The sequence below is a fragment of the Fulmarus glacialis genome, unplaced genomic scaffold (assembly GCF_000690835.1).
Source record: "Fulmarus glacialis isolate BGI_N327 unplaced genomic scaffold, ASM69083v1 scaffold16640, whole genome shotgun sequence".
NCBI lineage: Eukaryota > Metazoa > Chordata > Aves > Procellariiformes > Procellariidae > Fulmarus > Fulmarus glacialis.
Genome location: NW_009188472.1, coordinates 52,361 through 73,103, shown reverse-complemented (window position 1 = coordinate 73,103; position 20,743 = coordinate 52,361). Strand labels below are relative to the sequence as shown.

General features: G+C 42.8%; 1 protein-coding gene across 1 annotated transcript in view; it reads left to right on the top strand.

Moving 5' to 3' along the window:
* Nucleotides 1-1,233: 1,233 nt before the first annotated feature.
* SEC31B (SEC31 homolog B (S. cerevisiae)) overlaps nucleotides 1,234-20,743 on the top strand; it is a gene marked incomplete at its 5' end in the record, with an annotated part of 28,766 nt that continues 9,256 nt past the window's right edge. Inside the window, 19 exon segments of the mRNA XM_009578813.1 lie at nucleotides 1,234-1,357; nucleotides 2,181-2,376; nucleotides 3,160-3,255; nucleotides 4,553-4,693; nucleotides 5,197-5,339; nucleotides 5,592-5,691; nucleotides 7,684-7,845; nucleotides 9,794-9,946; nucleotides 10,671-10,901; nucleotides 12,388-12,462; nucleotides 13,073-13,156; nucleotides 14,119-14,227; nucleotides 14,625-14,803; nucleotides 15,479-15,605; nucleotides 17,178-17,323; nucleotides 18,604-18,777; nucleotides 19,386-19,454; nucleotides 19,456-19,575; nucleotides 20,305-20,518. Coding sequence (XP_009577108.1) covers nucleotides 1,234-1,357; nucleotides 2,181-2,376; nucleotides 3,160-3,255; nucleotides 4,553-4,693; nucleotides 5,197-5,339; nucleotides 5,592-5,691; nucleotides 7,684-7,845; nucleotides 9,794-9,946; nucleotides 10,671-10,901; nucleotides 12,388-12,462; nucleotides 13,073-13,156; nucleotides 14,119-14,227; nucleotides 14,625-14,803; nucleotides 15,479-15,605; nucleotides 17,178-17,323; nucleotides 18,604-18,777; nucleotides 19,386-19,454; nucleotides 19,456-19,575; nucleotides 20,305-20,518 — 2,643 coding nt within the window.

Sequence of the window (20,743 nt, the reverse complement as noted above, 5' to 3'; positions counted from 1 at the left end):
AGGAGGTAGAGAATTCGGGAGTAAAGTTAGGCCCGGGAAGAAGGGAAGGGCGGGGGGAAGGTGTTTTAAGATTTAGTTTTTATTTTCTCATTATTCTACCCCAATTTTGATTGGTAATAAATTAAACTAATTTCCCTAAGTCAAGTCTGTTTTGCGCATGATGGTAATTGCTGAGTGATCTCCCTGTCCTTATCTCGACCCACGAGCCTTTTGCTATATTTTCTCTCCCCTGTCCAGCTGAGGAGGGGGAATGATAGAGTGGCTTTGGTGGGCACCTGGCATCTAGCCAGGGTCAACCCACCACAGTTGTCTGCCCAACATGAGAACTAGTCAGCTCTGTCTTCTGCCTGGGTTGTGCAGCACTGCCATATTGTTTTGATTTTTTTTCAGGGATGACTGTCAAAAGAAAGTGACAAAAGTTCAGCTGTTGCCTTAAAAGCAACATTACCATTTTTGGGGTAGATAGTCTATTTTGTGTTTCTCTAATAAGGCCAGAGTTTTGGTTGGAACAAAGGTCTTGGCTTTAGTCTGCTTTAGATCAGAAACTGCATAGTTTCATAATTTGTGCTGCTTTTTAATAGTCTCTTGGGCACTTTCCATGCCATAGGCAGTTACAAAGCATCCCTGTGGTAACTGGGTGACTATTTGCCTGGCAGCGTCCCATTAGGCAATGTTAAATCAATTTTTAGCTTTTATTCTGTAAGCTAGGGAGAAGGAAAGAAGCCACCACTGTGTGACTGCTAGCTGTCTGTGGGTCATTGGGCCGTGTTTTGTTGACTAAAGTTGAAGAGCTTTAGCTGTAGACTAGGTTTAGAAGATCTGATCAAGACATCTGTTCGTGGTTGAGGAGCAGTATATAGAAGTATTTGGGATCATAATTGTAGCTGGGTTTCTTCATGCGACTGCATTTGTAATTTATATAAGGACTTAATATCAGAAGCTGTGGCTGCTTGGCAGAGCATGTATGAATTTACCTATCCCAAGAGAGAAAGTTATTTGTGCAACAGTGACCCTGGTGCCCAGAATTTCTTGAAGAAGTTCTAATTTCTTTCGAAGTCTTTTTCATAATTGTTGGTTCCTCTTTCTGAGGTGTTCAGACATGTCCTCTCTTTGAATGGGCACAACAGCAAGGTTGTGTTGACTGTGAAGAATAGGTTTCCAGTGCTTTGCTCTTTTTGTATCTTGTGCTCTTGAAAAAAGTGCCCACTTGTGTTGCCCTTGTACTTCTGCTAGGAACATCTGCCCAGCAACTGGATGCATCCTTCAGTACAAATGCCACCTTGGAAATATTTGAGGTTGACTTCAGGGATCCCTCCCTGGACATGAAGCAGAAAGGAACACTTCCTGCCTCAAACAGGTACTAGAGGCTCATACTGATGTATCAATCAGTGGAACTGAAAAGGGCTTTTCTGGTACAAGAAAGAGAGGAGGAGATCATGTTTTTGGGGTATAAAGTGATCTTTTGGATCAGTTGACCTCTTTCTTCAAGAATTGAACATTTTTGTTGACACAGATCATGTTGGGTGTAAAAATAGAAGAGTTGGACCGTTGAAGAAATCTGAAAGGACTTATATGGTAGTCAGTCAGTAGAGTCGTTCTGTATCATGTGAATTTGCTGGGGCCAATGATTTGTAATAAAGAAACTAGGGGCAGAGTGACACTTATCTTCCAGCTTTTTTAAGACAAGGTGATTTCTTAGGCTCATCAGTGTGGGTGACTTATTTGCACCCAGAGTAAAACACAGCCTTGATTCTAACTAGCAGATTTTAAAGGGGGTGAACATATTTTTCAGATAACAGCTCTGGAAAGGAAGGCACATAGTCCTCTTATCTAATTTTCTATATAGTGTAGGTTAGAGGATTTCACCCACAAAATCCCATATGAGGTCCTAAAGGTTTTAAACAAAACAAAACCAAACCAAAACAAAAAAACAACCAAAAAAAGAGAGAGACAAGCTCTTCCTTTGTAAGTTCCCTTTAAAAGTCTTTGGAAGGAAGTTCATTTCTTTTTTTGCATGCAAGAGCCACAATCCTCTTAAAAGGGAAATGGTTATTTAAGGTGCAGACTGATGGTTATGTTTGATAGGTCGGAACATGGATGTGGTTTTCGGTAATGCAGAGGCTGCCTTGACTTCCACCAAATATTGTGGCCTACGCCAGCTTTATTTTCTTCTTTTTTAGGTTTCATAAGCTGATCTGGGGTAACTTTGGAAATGGGTCTCCGGAGTCCTACGGAGTGATCGTTGGTGGAGGGGATAATGGTGTACTGACAATGTACAGCGTGCACCACATCTTGGCTTCAAAGAGCGAGCCTGTAATTGGGCAGACAGAGAAGCATTCAGGTCCTGTTCGAGCTCTTGACTTCAACCCTTTCCAGGTATGCAACATTAAGATACTTATAACCAAAGGAAAGTTAACCTCCATGTTAAAAAATATGTTTTTCCCTTGTGTATAGAGATTTATAAACTGAAGGAACAGTTTTTAACTTGAAAGAGCCATGGTAGTTGTGACACAAAGCTGGTTTGGGACTCAGATTTGGGTTCTGTTCACAGCTTTGCCTCTGAATTCTCCTGTGACCTTGATAAAGTGTCTTAGCTCTCTGTAAAAACATGTTTTGTAATACTGTTACATGTTAGACCATTACCCATTTGAAATCAGAACTTCTGGTTTTTTGTTTGTTCAATTGGTGTCTAATTCACTGGGGCTCTGATCACACTTGAAGGGACTGCAACATAAGCAAGTAGTGAACAAAACACAAGTTCTTGTGGTAGCACAAAGGCAAATTGAAAGTTGTCTGCAGACACTTGTGGGAAGCCTGCATCTTCTCAGAAGAAATGTCCTTGGTGCCAGGATGCAGGGCAAAGGCTCAGCTGGCTAGAGACAGTGGCTTCCATGCCTGTGGCAGAGTTTCAGCAGCCACCTGCACATGTAACTTGCTAGAAAAATTTTAAACAGGTCTGTACCATGGCACAGCTGAAGGCATGGAGGCCAGAGATGTGCTTGGTTTATAATCCGATTAGTATCTTTCTGCTTACCAGTGGCTGTGAAATGCAGCTGTCATCTGACTTCAGAAGATTTTGGGGTTTTTGCTTACATTCATTTTTAAGAAATCTTTTCCCTGTGAGCAGGAAACTCAGCTGAGCTTTTCCTTTTTCTACAGAGTAACCTCTTGGCTTCTGGAGCCAATGATTCTGAAATTTTCATCTGGGACTTGAATAACTTCAGTGTGCCTATGACTCCAGGGGCTAAATCACAGGTAAATGAGTTTTCCTCTGGGCAATACCCCTGCAGTTTTATATCTCAGTAAGCAAGGCAAAAAGATGTGAGTGTGTGGAGTCATCCTGGTCTAGTCAGTCTGTGAAGGGGGAATGACCCTGATGTCTGTCAGGAGAAAGATAAATCAGAAGTGACTTGAATAACTTCAGTGTGCCTATGACTCCAGGGGCTAAATCACAGGTAAATGAGTTTTCCTCTGGGCAATACCCCTGCAGTTTTATATCTCAGTAAGCAAGGCAAAAAGATGTGAGTGTGTGGAGTCATCCTGGTCTAGTCAGTCTGTGAAGGGGGAATGACCCTGATGTCTGTCAGGAGAAAGATAAATCAGAAGTGACTGATTGGCTTCATTCTGGGGGGGGAGCAAGAAGGTTGCTGAGTGTTGTAAAGGGAGGGGAGGTAGGCTGACAAGCTCTGGAAGGATGCACTTTGCATGGATGGGTAAGCTCTTTGTGGATTTGAATCAAGTAACTGACCAGTTTATCTTGTGATCCAGCTGGGGCACGTGTGATGGATTAAGAAGGTTTATTGGACTTTCTCTGAGGAATGAATTTATTTCAGGCTTCAGCTGAAGCTTTTCGTATCTCATGAAAGTAATATCCCTAGCAGAGCCAGTGAGCCGTTTAATGCATCTTGGCTATTATTCCCAGATAATGTTTTCTGAATGTGAAGAGGAGGAAGCTTCTGATCTTCTGATGCTGATTATGTTATTCAGGGCAATCAACTCCTGAAAGTGGAAAAATCTTAGTAAACTTGCCTAAAAGCAGGCCAAGTTTTTCCTCCCATAAGCCTCCCATTTGTTTCCTTGCTTATCTCCTGCATTGTGGTAGATACAGTAACGACAATTAACCTTGAATGCTCCATTATTTTCCATCTCACTGCACTCCTGAAATGTTGCACAAGGTCATCTTTCCATTTAAGTTCATCCCAGGAGTCAGGGTAGAAGCATTTATGTTCTCTCAGCTGCAGTTCTCTGTGGACTGATTTATAACACATTTGGCCAATGCAGAATCCAGTACCTGCTCCCAAAATGCAAAGGTGCTTTTCCAGGTGACATTGCCCCGTAGAATTTGGCTGTCCACTGTACTCTGAGTAAAGGACTTTCCATGCTCCCTAGTCTTTCTGCTCAGTGCTGCTGATATTTCCACTTAGTTGATCAGTGATTGAAGAGAGGAATCTATATATCATCAAATCCCTTAGTTAAGCTAGTAACAGAGTCCTGTGATTAGTGTTCCCTCAACATGGGCATAATGGATGTGTGGCCTTTCCTGTCTCGGCAGCCTCATGAAGACATCAGTGTGGTGTCCTGGAATCGGCAGGTGCAGCATATCCTGTCCTCCGCTCACCCCAGCGGCAAGGCTGTGGTTTGGGACCTCAGGAAGAATGAGCCTATCATCAAAGTCAGTGACCACAGCAACAGAGTGAGTGGAGGAAAGACTGTGATTCTAACTAGCTCACAACATGACAAGTGTGACTGTAAAGCAGTGGCACATGCTCTTGGGATCAGGTGTTTTTATTGTGAGAGCTGTTGGGACTAGTTGTCTTGAAGCTGTAGCATCAAAGCACCTCTCTCTTTTTTCCCTAATGAAATGGAAAAACAAGACCCCTAGCTGTTCCTAAAATTAGGGCATCCTTGCATTCAATTTCTACGTTCACAGCTCATTTATGAGAAGCCTCCTGCGTTTTAATCCCAGCTGTCTTCCTAGGTCAACTTTGAACTAGTCCTTCAACTTCTGTATGGTTAGTGGTTTTTTTGCTGTGTAGAGAAGGTAGAAATACTTGCTTCCCACAGCAAGACATTGCTAGACTTGCTTTATGTCAAGCATGCTAGGCAAGTTAAGTGCAGAATGACGTGGCTCTGGGCCATTTGTGCTATTGCCACTTGCTTTGCTGAATTTTCAGCCTATGCTATTTTTGTCCCTAGATGCGTTGCTCAGGAATGGCCTGGCATCCAGAAGTTGCAACCCAGCTAGTCCTTTCCTCTGAGGATGACCGCTTGCCAGTGATCCAAATATGGGACTTACGTTTTGCTACCTCTCCTTTGAGCCAGCTGGAAGGGCACACGAGGTGAGGGCCTGCTTGTTGTGTTGCCTTTTCAAGGATCTCCATCTTTAAAAGACAGACATCTGGGAGACTGGACTTAGGAGAACTGTGATTTTTTGCTGGGCCTGCTTTGTTTCACAGATTAATCTGGTTGAGGGTAGAGATGAGAACTAGCATTTCTGAGCTTAAGTGCTGGTGCATGCTGCTTTCTTGGTGACAGGGTGGGAGAGTGGACTGGGTATGAAATATGACTGATTTCTTTCTGATCTGTTTTAGGGGAGTTCTCTCTGTCTCTTGGTGCCAGGCTGACCCTGAACTGCTGTTGAGTAGCGCCAAAGACAACCGGATCTTGTGCTGGAACCCAAGTATGGGAGAGGTACATAACCACAGCTATAAGAATGCATGGTCTGCTTTATAGAGTTGTGTGCTATGCTATGTGTGTCTCTTCTCTATATCCCTGTGGAGTGCCAATACAATTTCCTCCAGTATGTCTTCTGCAGTCTTCCTGTCTGGAGTGAATGAGAGTGTTGTCCATATCCAGACGGAAAACAACAGAGACAGACAGAGATTTTCTCTGATATATCTGTGTCCAGAGATCATAGAGGGAAGAAAGTTTTAACTAAAACTTAATTTCAGCTAATTATGATTATTCTTGCTATGTTCACACATGTAGTGTTCTCTGTGTCCATTTGTTTCTTCTTCTTCCTTCTCCTAGGGTAGTAAGTTTTTGGGGGGGGAAACTTGAAAGAGAATGAGGACGAGTTGTTAGGGTCATTGAGAGGGGAATGATATAATTAAATATGTGTGTAAACTTTATTCATAGTACAGTGGTTTCACATATATGTGCTTATCTAGTCATGTATCTCAAAATTGCCACCTTTGAAATATTTAGGTATCACCTGAATTAAAATAGGACTGTGTAAAAAATTTTTCCGCACACCTACTCATTCAATGCTGAATTTCTGGATAAAACTGGATTTTGAACTTTGAACAAAATTCATGCAGTTGATCTTGATGATAGCATGGGGTAAGTATTCTAACGATACTGAACAAAGTCCAGCTGGGAGCCCCAGGCTGGATTCATTTCATGGGACAATTTCACTTAGCTGACCACCTTTGCCTTGGAGGCATAAAAAAAAAAAGAATCCATTTTCTTAAAATGCATGAAATGCTGCTGTTGTGGTTTCATGGGATTTGATGCTTACTCTGTACAGATGTCTAGTGGTTAGAAGAGAATCAGACTCTGAAACGTTCCTGATGTCTAATTTTTTACAGAAATCTTTTCACTTTGTTTTAGCGGAAAAATTTTAAAAAAATTTTAGTGCATCTGGCTCACCTTTATGCATGCTGATGTAGATTTGCAGAGTCCAAATTCAAGTTAGACATTTATGCATAGACAATTGTTAGGGGGCTCTCCTTGACTTGGTACCAGTGAACAGAAAATTTTCAGGTGATACAAAAATTGGGAAGGTTTTCAGTAGTAAAGACAGTACAGTTATACAGAATGGCTGATCTGGTAAATTTTGGGGGAAGGGTTGGTTTCTTTGTTTTTTTGGGATATTTGGGGGTTTTGGGGGGTTTGTTTTTTTTTAAATTTAGCAATCTAGATTTTAATATAAGCAAATGCAAGATTTTATACCTGGGAACAGAAAACACAGATCATGTTCCCACAGAGAAGGAAGCTGTGATTCTCTGTGCTTTGTGCCTGTGAGGCATAAAGGAAGTATCTTCATTTTACAAACCGGAGGTTCAAAGTCAAGGTTGTGTTAGTGAGTTGCCCAACATCAGGCAGGAAGTCTGTGAGTGGGCCATAAATTGAACTTTGGATTTTTGAGTGCTGGACCAGAAACTTGTTGGCTGCAATATCCTTTATAGTTCATCTGCAGCTATTACAGTCCTCTCTTGTGGTTCTACTTTTTTCTGTAGGATTTTATTTTCCTTGTCAAATTTGTTATTCCAGACTATTCTTTCTGTTTACATGTTCTTGCTTATGACACCTTCTTGCCTTTTGGCTTCTGTTTTTCTTGTGTTGTTTTCTCGTGTCTCCCTTGGTTAACAGTGGGTGTGACGATACTATAGTACTCTGATACAGTAGTACTTAGAAAGCAGAGCAAAACTCACTTGTTGCTTTTGGATTTTGTCCTACAATCAGAATCCTATTGTATAGCAGCTTTCTGTGGCTTTCTACTGTTTGGACTCAATGCGCTATAACTCAGTTGCAAATGCGTCCTTCAAGAAGTGAAAATAAGAGGCTTGTATACAATGGTGTTATGTAAATAAGGTGTGACACACTTGCTGTGGGCAAGTAATTTGGGGAAAGCAGAGGACTATTTGTGTTGTGCTTCTGCCTTCTCTCTTTCTGTCATAGGTGGTTTACGAGTTGCCCATTCGGAGTCAGTGGTGCTTTGATGTCCAGTGGTGTCCTAGGAATCCTTCAGTCTTCTCTGCTGCCACTTTTGATGGGTGGATCAACATTTATTCTGTTATGGGTGGGAACTTAGAAGCTCAGCAGAAGACACAGGCTGACAAGGTAAAGTCCTGTGAACATGTTACAGCTTGACAGATTGGCAGTTACTCACCTGACTTCTGAGAGCGTTAGAAGCATACATGTATAACAGTATGATTTTTAAGCGTTGCAGTCTCTCCCACCCACCAGGACTTATAGCTGTATGGTGTGGGAACCAGAAGTTACTTATATGGGGACTTAATATCCACGAAGTCCCAAAGGAACTACATTGCCTCTTGACAAAGGTGTCTCAGTATTTCTTGTAAAATTCATTAAAGTGTGTAAAGAGAACCAAGATCAAGTGTAGTTTTGATGTTATATATCTTTTATGGTTATTACTACTAGACTAAAAATAAAGCAGCACACCTGTTAGAGCAAGAAGCTTGTCTTGTCATTAGGTTAAAATTAAATACATTGATACTAATTAATACAATACATTATTCTTTATTAGTTCAGAAGAGAATTTTTAAAAGTAGCTTAGAAGCCACTATTAGCAATTTTCCTCAAGTCAATTGACTATAACTTGGAGCATGTTAATATTTTGATACTGAAACCCATTACTTAGTGAATGAATAGATGGGCAAACTCTGAACAGATTATATGTCAGTACTGTCTAAAATTTTAGTTTTAATCTGGTGTCTAGTCTTTTAATTCACTCCCTCTCTCCCAGCCAACAAAGGCCTTACAATACAGGTTTTAAGAGAATACGTATGAGCTGGCTTAAGTGCTATTTATGTAGTCATTTACAGCTGACTGAGTTCAGTTTCATAGGATTTGCAAGAGACAGAAAATACTTTATCAAGCAACAGCTGTAGGAGATTAAGGATTTATTTAACCCATGGAGAATTTTCTTTCTATGCATTCTTCATGTGCACGCACCAAAACTCCACTGTTCAAAATTGGAGAACAGTAAGGTAGAATAACTCCTAGATAAATAGAATAACAAATAAGAACACAAATAGGAAGAGATAATGACAATTATGGAGGCAGGGAGTTCGTGACCAAGAGGTCTCTTTCCTCTGAATTCCATGGTATCGGGACAGAAACTCTGTTGAAGAGCTGGTGGTTGATGTTACTGACGCCCTGGTAGCATGTATTTATTTTTTGAAGGTTTAGGGTGATTGATCTGTTAGGTATAAGCTGTTCCTCCAGCAAATGGTCTTTCTTTGGAATTGGTTTCCCGTCAAGAAAGACTTGAAAGACAAAACATGTAGGTCTTGCCCGTGATTCTTCATTTGGCAACCTTAGCTTGATCAGCCTTATGTGGCTTTCTTTCAGGTATGCTGGTCAGCTGTAGTTTGGAGCTATGCCCTATGGTCCAGTCAAACTTGAACAGGGTTATCTTTAGCAAACAACGAATCTATGCCAACAATGTTAAAAATTAAGAATGCTTGTGAACAGCATTGTATGTATGCTCACTGACTTCCTAAATGTCAGAAATCCAGATCAGGGGCCACTTTTGACACTCTCTTGTCTAGGCAAGAAAGTCTGGAGAGATTATTTCACCAGCCTCATCTAAGCTGTAAAAGCGTGAGACAGTCCTTAAAACTAACCCATTTGACAGACCACAGCAACAGTCAGCATTCCTTTGTGAGCAAAACAAGAAATAAGTTGGACAACTTTTGACCATATGTTGTCACTGTCTTGCACAAAACAAGTAATTTTGTAACTCCTGTGTTTATGAGCTACATGCTAGGCCAAGCAGTGTTTGTTAGGGAATTTGCATCTTGCTAAGGAGAAATTACTTGAGAATCTCTCAAGGTGAAGCTTTCTTGAGAAATACTTTCTGAAACTGTTTGGAAATACTATTTCTCTCACATAGGGGCTTGGTGGTGTTCCAGGAAGAGGTGCTGTAATAGCTCTTTCTTCATCAGCAAGGAAAGTAACTAATTACTAAGCAATAGTTTTTTGTGCTTACTCTGAACAGAGAGGAACTGAATTATATCTTATTCCTTTCTCCATCTGATTCTAGATCTCTTCCTCCTTCAACAACCTGGATCCCTTTGGCACAGGACAGATCCTTCCTCCTCTGCAGGTGCCAGAGCAAGTAGCTCAGACCACCTTGATTCCACCATTAAAAAAGCCACCCAAGTGGATTCGCAGACCTGTGGGGGTTTCATTTGCAGTAAGTGAATGGAGCATCCTTAGCTTAAAATGCAATAGATGTGCCGTCTTGTGACACAATCCTTTTCTTTTGCTGGAGAAACCTTTATCTTCCCATTGCTAGTTGTTTTAATGCCTGTTTAAGGTGCAGTGTGGTGTCCCATGGAGCGAAGGTCTTTTGCTCAACATTCAGATATACTTCCAACAGGAAAGAGTCCTGTAGCAGAGAATAGGAGGTTATAAGTAAGAGTTAACAAAGCTAAGGAAGACTCATAAAAGCTGTCCCTGTAGGCTGTGACATGCATTCCCATTCTCCTCTTTCTCCTTCCTATCCAGGTATTTAATTTTCTTCACCTCTTTGCTCCTAAATCAAAAGGCTGAATTGTTCTTTTAGCCTGTGGCTTGACTTGTTCTCTGTCTGTCTAGCGCCTGCCATTCGCATGATAGTTTTTATCATGTCAGAAAAGAACAAACAGTTCCAAATTGTACCTTTTCCTCTGTGCCTCCCTGGCATTTGCAATTGGCTAGGCCTGAAAGCACGTACACAAGTGTCATGGTTATCAGTCTTCAGCTGAAGGGCTTGTGATGTGAACTCCCTCAATGTCCCTACCATCCATACACATTAAGCTGTTTGGGTTCCTTGTGATCACAGCTGGAGCTTGAGTCCGCCTTGCTAAATGAAGAGCTGAGTTGCTTTTACCTTCGTTTATAAGAATGCTTACTCTGTCTCTCTCTGTTGTTCTCAGTTTGGAGGAAAACTGATTACCTTTGGTCTTACCAAAGCTCCTGGACAGCAAATACAGCAGACCTACCCACACCAGGTATTCATCAGTCAAGTCACTACTGAAACTGAATTCCTGCTCCGATCCAGAGAACTGCAGATGGCCTTGCAGTCAGGGAACCTCCTTGATTACTGCCAGGGCAAGATCCAGACAGCCAAGTTGCCATTTGATGAGAACCTTTGGAACTTCTTGAAGGTAGGATGGCTGTGGTGAAACACAAAGGTCAGTTCTTTTATGGTCCTGGGGTGGAATGTGTTCATTATGGTCCTCTCTAGCCCTTTATATTCCTGTTCTTTAAGATATAAAATGGAACTGAATAGGCTAGTTAGTTACTTGTCTAAATAAAAGTTTTTGCAGTTGAGATCTTGGAGGTTGTCTTATTTTTCAGTAGGAATGGTCTTTTCAGTGGACTTGTTTGGGCTTCCTGTCAAGGTGCTAAGCGGGATTTTCTCATCTCAACCCACTGCCGAGCTATATCTGCCTGCTACCTGTGGAGCTCTACTGTTACTATTTCTCAAGGCAAAGTCCAAATGGGCAACAAGATTCCCCAGTAATAAGGGAGAGAGCTATGGTGGCATGAGGACTGACTGTATGTAGCCCATAGGACGATGGTTTCATTGACAATTTGATAATATGAAAGAGTTAGGTAATGAGGAGTGGCCACCCTTCTAGAGAGGCAGGGCTTAGCCTTGGTAGTGGTTTACAGACACTCATAGGCAGACTCTGTGTGGGGCGTAACATTGGGATCTTTTCCAAGGTATTATATTTGCATGGGGATTCGTATCTCTTGAATAGGATGCCAGGTGTTGTCTAGGTGGTGACAATAGTCTCCATTGCAAAGGTTATTGCAACAATGTCTTCAGCTGCGTTGGATGAGATACGTCGAACTGTTGTTCTAGTGAATTTTTATAATCCAGCTGGCCCATGGTCCTGTGAGACCACTCCAGCACATACGAGATCTATTACTATTGATTGTCTTAAACTACAAACCAAGCTTCTGTACAAAAGACTGTCCTGCATGACCATTTCTGTGTTTGCAAGAACAGTTTCTACTGACTGTTTACAAGTACCTTATCCATATACAGTTTGATCAGTTCTGCAGTAGGAAAAGCCTGGGACTTACTGAGACAGACAGATTCTCCTTGCAGAACGTTAATCACTTTTTAAAGCATACAAACAGTGCCTATCAATTAGGCTGCGTGCAGCCTGTGGGAATCCCTGGGACTGTCTGAAATCCCCACACAGGGAGCTTCTGTAACAATTAGTTAACTAATTTTTGTGAAGCCAGCTAGGAGTTCAGGCAACCACCTTGTCTCAGTTTCATCTGGATTCAAATCAGTCCATTGTCTCTGTGCAGAGATTAGCTTGGCATTTCCTAGACCATCCAGGGAATTAATGACCCAGTACACTAGGTATGCATACAGTCATAGCCCTGATAGACAGTTGTACCTCAGTTGTAACTATGTAACAAACTTGAATTTCACCCTTTTATCATGATTATAACTTAAATTCCATAGATTTTCCCCCAGTAGTCATTAGGTGGACTTGTCATAGTTGAGTTCCTTATCTATAAACTGAGCTCTAAACTTTGCTGCTGCCAGAAGCAGCCAACTGTTGGCAGTGTGTAGATGTCTAGGATTTTACATATTTTCTTGTCTTTTTAATATCCTTTGGGACTCAGGTGAATCTGGAGCAGGAGTCCAGGACTAAACTCCTCAAGCTGCTGGGCTACAGTAAAGAGGATCTGCAAAAAAAGGTAAGGGGTCTTTCCAATAGAGAGAAACCTTTACAGGACTAAAGCTGCTGCAGGAGAGTTGTGAGGTCCCTACTGGAAATGAGTAAGTGATCTCACCACACACAAAAGACCAAACTGTATGAAATTTCAGCTGAGAGGCACCTGAAGTATCCCCCATTAAAAAGCAAATGCAGGCATTTGTAAGGGTATAACTGTAGCTGTAGTGGATCAAACCAAAGGGGTCTTGAGCCCAGTTAACTTGCTTCCAGTTGTTGGTGCTCTGAGAAGTGTACAACAACAGCGCAGTTGTGAGAGCTTCTTTTAGCATCCAGCTCTTTGCACCTCAGGGGATTCCTCAGCCGGGAAGAAGGTGACAGATGAAGACCGTCTGGCATAGCACTGATGGAGCTGCAGGGGAGGAAACTCTTGCAGCAACATGAGCAATGCTCTGAAAAGGATAAATAACCTCTGATAGGCAGCCAGCCAGGAATAGGGAGAGGTGGAAATTTTCAAACAGGTGAAAGAGCCAGAGGAATTGTGTCTGGGGCTTGCCAGTCACTTGGTGGCTTTGCTGTCCAGGTGTTTAACTTTGATAGGGGCTTCACTCTGTGCATGTCTGTTACTTTTCTAGATCGCCTCATGTTTGAGTAATGGGATCCCAGATAAACAGCCCGTTCCTGAGGCAGATGAGACAAACGCTGCACAGCCAGATCAGGTATGTCCTGTACATCTTGCCAGCCTGGGAGAACAGTGGAGGACAGAATGAACAGGAAGGTTTAATTCCAACCACAAGTTGTTGGGCTCAATGCAGGCATCGCAGAGGGCAGTTCACAGGCCTGTCAGACCCTCACAGGGTCAGACTAAATGATCGTAGCAGTCCCTTCTGGCTTTAAAACAAATCAGCGAATGATGAACATGGACTACTGGCTGTTAACACTGCAAGAGAAGGCTTGCTTCACCAGTGCTGATTTCTTCAGTGATAGAATTAGCTTCACCCCAGCTTAACTTCATGCTACAGTTCTGGATTTCCTCTGTGAAGCTTCTGCTGTGGTATTTCTTTTGCATTTCTTTCCTTTTCACCTCTATCCTTTGAAATGTATTCTCACATGATTTTGGGCTGTCCACCTTCAGATGCCTTCCAAGGCCTGGTTCACCATGCATTGTAAATTTTGCTCCTCTAAGGTGTCTAAAACTGCTATCCTCAAATTAGTAATCTTTTTCACAAAGCTTAAATACTGGCTGAGATATTTTAGAGGTAACAATTGTATTGTGCATTTCAATAGAGCACCAAGCATGGCTGTGATCCTACCTGTTAGTTACAGATATCACTTGTTGGGCTTGTCCCTATTCCGTCCAAAATTGTTCAGCTTGCTTAAGGGCTGGCAGTTGAGTTGATGAATGCTGGCCAGCAATACTGTTGGCATTGCATGTCTCATACTGTCAATCTCCTAAGCTTTGTCAATAGCAGCGCTGCTCCTGTTGCTGTCCTGGTGAAACTGTGCAGGTTGATAGAGCAGTGACAGGAGGTATGATGGGTTTCCAAGTTGAAATCAGATTTATATGAGCATGCTCAACCAAATGGAGAGCAGCCCCATCCCGTTCTGTAATCCACTAAACTGTTTGGGGCAGGATCTGTGTGTTCAATGAATTAATTAACCTCTTGCACTTCTTGCACAGCTTTTGATAAATTCCAGTGATGACGTGGCTGCTGTTTCCTCCTCTTCAGCCTTTTTTGACAACCTCATCCCACAGAACATGAGCACATTGGAGATTCCTGTCACAGAAGGTATGTTACATGAAGTGTGTTTCTGCCCTTTTAGGGAAAGGAGAGAAAACCAGAAAATTAGAGAGACCAGGAAGAATCTGGTCCACTCCAGCAGATGGATACTTTTAAAACACATGACCCCTCCCAGTGTCATGCAGCATATCTCAGCATTGTGCAGAGAAATACGCTTCCCAGATAAGAGACCCATTAAAAATATAGGGTAATCTTCTAGATGATAGAAGACTTACGGTGAAGTCAGTGGGTTTTTTTAAAGTGCAAAACCTGATTTGGGTTTCCAAATTTTCTTTTAGCTGGCTTCCATATGTTATTGTTTTTTACTGCCTGCCCTTTAGAACAAGCATCATCAATACATCTGGATGATGCCCATGTGGGTTGACTCTGCTTCTCACCTCTGTAGATACGGATGGACTTATCAGCCAAGCCCTTTTGTTGGGGAATTTTGAGGGTGCAGTGGAGCTGTGCATGCGAGCAGAGCGCTTTGCTGATGCCATCATCTTAGCTATAACTGGTGGGGAGAACCTCTTAAAGGAGACTCAGAAGCGCTACTTTGCCAAGCGGAAGACAAAACTCTCTCTGGTAAGTGACAGTTTTGTGTACCCACTGAGCAAGGGAAGGTGTGCGATATCTTGGCAGATGTTTGACTGAATATATGGGAAAATGCTTTGGCAGGAAGTAGAATGTCAGCAGAATCTGTGCATCTCCTCTTGACTCGACTCTAGTATCTTGGTAGTTTTATGACAACTTCATGTTGCCCACCTAGAATATCTGTGTTCTCTGTTCCTTTTTTTTTTAATCTAATGGTTTCTGCCTCAGCTCCCCACGCTTGTAACCTGTGGAGCATACTGCCCCTTTACAGCTCGTCTAGGAAGGTCCTAGCTTATTAATTACAAATGGGGAAGTGTAACAGGGGTTGGGATATCCTACACTATATTCCCAGTCATTGATACTAGCTGCTTTGAAACAGGATATGTGTTAGATATGTGTTAGATATGTGTTTAGTCTTGTCTAGTGCGGCTCTTTCCATATTCTCTTAAGTGCTTTGTTGCGCTTTTTTACTTTCTTTAGAGGCATCGGGTTCCAATTACTGTTATCATTGGGATGCTGGGATTGGTGGACCTTAATGTATAGTGAGGTAGTTGCTGCATAGTGGGAAGCGTGCCTGAAAATGAGCTATTGCTGTGGGTGCACTTGCTTAAGCAGTCAGCTTATCTTTGTCTTCAGTGATTGACAGGCCTTCTGCTTCCCTTTCAGTTGCTTTCCTCCATTGTGCAGCAGAACTGGCAAGATATTGTTTGCACGTGTGAGCTACAGAGCTGGAAGGAGGCACTGGCCATCTTGTTAACATACTCAAAGCATGAGGACTATACCCAGCTCTGTGGTATGCAGCGTACTATGTTTTGATATGATTTCCCTTAGGGGAGGGAAGCTGGACTGCTTACAGAAAGAAGTGGATACAGTTGAGGAAGGAAAGCATTCCTTACTCATTACAGCTAGCTGGAACTTACTAAATAAGTGTGGACTGTTGAGTTAGAAGAATGATAGATGCACACCATAGCTGAGAATCATAGTGTAAAGTTATATATGCTGATATTTCCTGTCACCTCTACCAATAGCATGGCAAAACCAAGATAGGCACTAGGCTGAGACACTAAGAGTGTGATATTTATTATTTTATTCTGGGGAGAAAGGGATTTCCTTGACAGTAAAACGGTGGCTTCACTCCATCTGAAAGAGGTTTACCCTTCCAGCACATTCCCCTCCCTTTTAAGCTCAGAAACAGGGGTTAATGAACGTTTGATGGCTTTAGTAGTTTCCTCAGTCCTGTTAATAGTCCAACATGCTCCGCAACTGGTTGATCTGAGAGTCAGCGTTAGGGGGCAATCTAGTGACTGAATCTGATGAAGTTACTCATGTTGCTGAGCTGGGAACTAGCTTCTAGCTGACAGGAACAGCTAAGTGCTGTTGCAGAAATGCCAGCACTTTGTACAAGTAAGATGACACAACTTGAAATGCAAGAAAAAATGATATCTTTTACAGGCCAAATTGTAGGGGTGGAAAGTGGCTGTGGTGATAGTGAGATAGCTCCAGCACACCTTTATCTCCTAGCATTTGCTAAACATTGACAACTACCAGATTACTAGCTGTCCCTGGTACTGGACACTATTGTTGCCTGGAGATTCCCACACCTCTTTGGAAAAAAAGGTGTTGGATTTTTTCACTGAATTCATCTGTTATTTTTAAGGGTTTTTTTTTTCTTTTATATGTCTGGGCAGACATATAAAAATTGGCAGATATATAAAAAATTACTTTTTTTCAACCAAGTTGGCTTTGGGATTCCTTAATGATGCCCATTTCTCTGTGTTATCCGAGAATTATACAAGGAAGCTGGTGAAGGGTCTAGAGAGCAAGTCTTATGAAGAGTGGCTGAGGGAACTGGGGTTGTTTAGTCTGAAGAAAAGGAGGCACTCTCAGTTGTAGAGACCTTATCGTTCTCTATGATTACCTGAAAGGAGGTTGTAGCGAGGTGGGTGTTGGTCTCTTTTCCCAAGTAGCAAGGAGAGGAAACAGCCTCAAGTTGCACCAGGGGAGGTTTAGAGTGGATATTAGGAAAAATTTCTTCACTGAAAAGGTTGTCAAGCATTGGAACAGGCTGCCCAGGGAAGTGGTTGAGTCACCATCCCTGGAGGTATTTAAAAGAAGCGTGGATGTGGTGCTTAGGGACATGGTGTAGTGGTGGACTTGGCACTGTTAGGTTTATGGCTGTACCTGATGATCTTAAAGGTCTTTTCCAACCTAAGTGATTCTATGTTTCTAATTAGGTGCAGATCCAAAGCTGTCAACGCCTTCTCATGCCAAGCCAGAGTAGGATTGCTAAGACACGAGCATTGGGGTTAATGAGCTCTTCAAAAAGAGAGTCTGTTAAATGTTGGCCGTATTTCTTCCTCTCTAGACATGCTGGGTGCACGCCTAGAGTCAGAGGGAGATGCAGCCCTGTCCAATGATGCCTGCCTCTGCTATATCTCATCAGGCAATGTGGAGAGGTTGGTGGAATGCTGGGTAAAAAACCATGAGACTTCGTCACCCCTTGCCCTGCAGGTACAGGTGCTATAATGTTGGTTTGACTCCTCTTTAGGCCAGTCTGGTGGCCTTGGTCTGTTTGCATTATCCCATCAAACAGAGTATCTGACTTCCAGCAGACAGTGGAGACCTGTTCGTAGTCATTGAGGTATCTCCTTCTAGCCTGGATTACGGGCTTACATCTAAAGGAGGCTTGCACTCTTAAACATTAAGGGTTTGTGTGTTTAGAGAGTACTGATTACATTGCACATAAACCCAGCCATGGACAGGAGTAATGGCCTACCCACCTGTCTTTGTATACTGATGTCATCGCTGAGCTTCCTTTTAGTCAGGGAAGTTTAGACTGCACCTGTTTTCTTACTGGTAGTTGCCTGGAAGTACATTTGCTGCTGTGCTTATCATGTCTAACTGTAATGCTCCAATTATCTGGCTCCAATTAACTGTAATGCTCTCAGAACAGCCTCTGGCAAAATAAAATAAAGTCTAGGCTGTATTATTCCCACTGCAAGTAGAATGATCATGTATGGGAAGTCACAGCTTCCAGATAAATCAGGGCTTCTAAGTCAGTGTTGTTACCTACCTATTACATTTAAAGCAGTCCTGGCTAAGTCACTAACCCCTGTTGTGTCCACCAGTCGCTAGAATGAGCTAGACAAGTCTTCCACTCAGATATCTGCAGATAATGCCCTCTGCTACAGAGTTCCCTGGTTTTGCAAGCCCACTAGTGAATAACAGCAACAAAAAGGCATCTTCAGCATTCCTGGTTATGTCTGAAACTGACCTCCTCCCAGTTATCAGTTATCAGCCAGTGTTGCATTCTACAGATATAAACATTACTTTGATTTCTCGGAGTTGAAGGAGCTTTGAATAACTAAAAACTTTCTGGTCTGTTTGTCAGCACTAGTTTTTCCTAGTGAATTTCTGCTGGTATGGTTTTAATCCTTCCTCTTCCAAGCTGATAGCCTGTAACTCCTAGAGTTACAGTAGTAACTTCCTAGTAAAAAGATCACAGTTGATTGGAATGTCCTTGTGGCTTCTGATTTTCTTTTTTCGCTTACCATAAAAGTAGCAGTATCAGGGTTTGCTTCCTGATTCCTGTTTTTCTCCAAGAAGTGCAGCTGAGGCAATGGTCATCAGTGATAGTATCTGGTGCAAAGTGGAGTAACTTCTGTTCACATTGGATCCAATGTCACTTGAAAGTGGGGAGAGCCATCTGGTATTGTGTCAGCATGAGATGGACCAGTAAAGCAAGTCAGATTCCAAGTCATCTATTTCTTCCCTCCCCCTGGCTTATTCAGGATCTCATAGAGAAGGTGATGGTGCTGAGCAGGTCCATTGAGATGCTCCGAGGCACAGCAGGACCAGCACCAGGCCCTGTCTTGGCAGAACGAATCACCCAATATGCAAGTCTTCTGGCATCACAAGGGTGCTTGGCAGCCGCAATGAATTACCTACCCAGCAGCTCTAAAGAGGTGAGTGAGAAATAGGTTGTTGTGGGCAAGAGTAGTATATGGGGAAAAAAGATACTTTGTACGAGAGAGAGCTTGGGTTTTGACATGCATCAGGACTTAAGGTAACTTGAGAGTAGAGGTGTGTTTTTGTTTTTGTTTTTTCTAGGACACAGCTTTTGTCTTCATTTGCTTCTTTATTGTAGTGCCTTTGATTCAGGGAAAAGGAAGGGAGCTATAAAACTGTAAAATGGTTCCTGGAGAACAATGCTGGGAAGCAGCTCCCCAGGGAAGCAGCATCTATTCCTGAAACTAGCTGGTAGAAGAAGGGAATGGGGAGGTCACCTTGTAGTTTGAAACAAATCTGTCTAGATGTGAGTAGGGAATGGGGAGGGAATACTCTAAAGACTGGGGAAAGGATCGGTGAGACTTCATCTCCCTGGGAATATGGCAGGTGATGTCCCAGATTGTCGCTTACAGTTTGGGTTTTTTTTCCTAGTGGCTATTGGGGAAATGGTTAGTTTTGCAGGTTGATGCTCAGTGCTTTGGGTCAGGGTCTGCTTTGAATGCCTCCCCAGCACCTTCTATCTGAGGCTCTCAAGGCACTTCTCCTAAAGCATAGTTTGTTTCAGCTCCTGATCGAACAGCTCCGAGACCGGCTCTTCCATGCTCAAGGAAAGAATGTGGGTGATCAGAAGACACCCTTCTTTCCCCTACACTCGTGTCAATGTAGGTGTCATTAAACACACATCTCCAGCAGCCAAGGGTGCTTCCGCCCCTGAAGGAGCAGCCCACAAAACAGATCCCAGACATCCAGAGAAGGTAGGCCGTAAACTCAGGTATTTGTGGCTTGGGAAGAGGGAGGAAGGCTACTGGGTTGTGGAAGGCATATGAAGTAATGTGAGATGATGCAGATTGCAGGCATGAAGAACTCATCAGTAATGTCCTTCACTGGAGGAAATACAACCTCTGTGATAATCCAAAAGTAGGCTGTCTGGCATCTTTTCACAAAGCCCTGTCCCACATGCAGTCACTGGAGGAGACTGTTACAAGTGTAGTGATCCACTGAGATCTCACGTACTGAGGGAAAATGGGGCTGCGGTTCACTCTCCTATGCCCACCTCACCGTCATATCTCAGTAAAATTAGTGTGGTATGGCTTCATCTCATCCACTGATATTAAGCATATATAGGGGTGGAGTTCTTGCACAAGAAGACTGTTCAGGAAGTTTTGCTTCCAGCCTCTATTACTTCATTATTGTTCCTTCGTTATTTCCTCTGGTTGTGCTTCCAGGAAGTCACTGTATGGGAACTGGCTCCTAAGGACTAATCCTTCTGAGAGCCGGAGAATACTCTGAAGAGTATTGTGGTGCCCAGCTTATTGAGCAAGTTATGTGATGGGAAAGGCCTTTGATCCAATCCATCCAGGGCACTGACAGCAGCAGCATCTTCTCTTGCCTGAGAAGTGACAGGGATAGAAAGTGCATCTGCTTGTGTGTGTATGCACATGACTGTGTTGGCTATTTGCAAGTTCTTTGTTTTTTAATTGCAGCCCAACTATCAGTCATCATTTGCCCCTTCAGCACTTTCTCAGCCTTCAGTGCCTTCCCTCTTCACGCCTCAGCCTGTGCCAGCGATGTCTGTGACACCTCACCATGTTGCCTCTCCCCAGGCCAGCACGGGTCCACAAACAAGTGTCTATTCCAGAGGGCCCCCGTACCCACAGTATAACTTGGGCTTGGTTCCAGCAACCGTTTCAGGGCCAGGTAAGCATTGTGTGATAGTCATGTCCGTTCTCCAGGTTTTCTTAGACTAAAGCCTTTAACATGGATGGCTGCTCTACTTTCTTTCTCACAGGCCCATTGTACTTGCAAAGAACAAGTCAGCTGTCTGAGAGGCTTCTCAGTGCTTCTGACACATCTAGTTCTAGCAACTGTTGCTGCACATCCACTGATATTAAGCATATATAGGGGTGGAGAAGCCACAGGTAA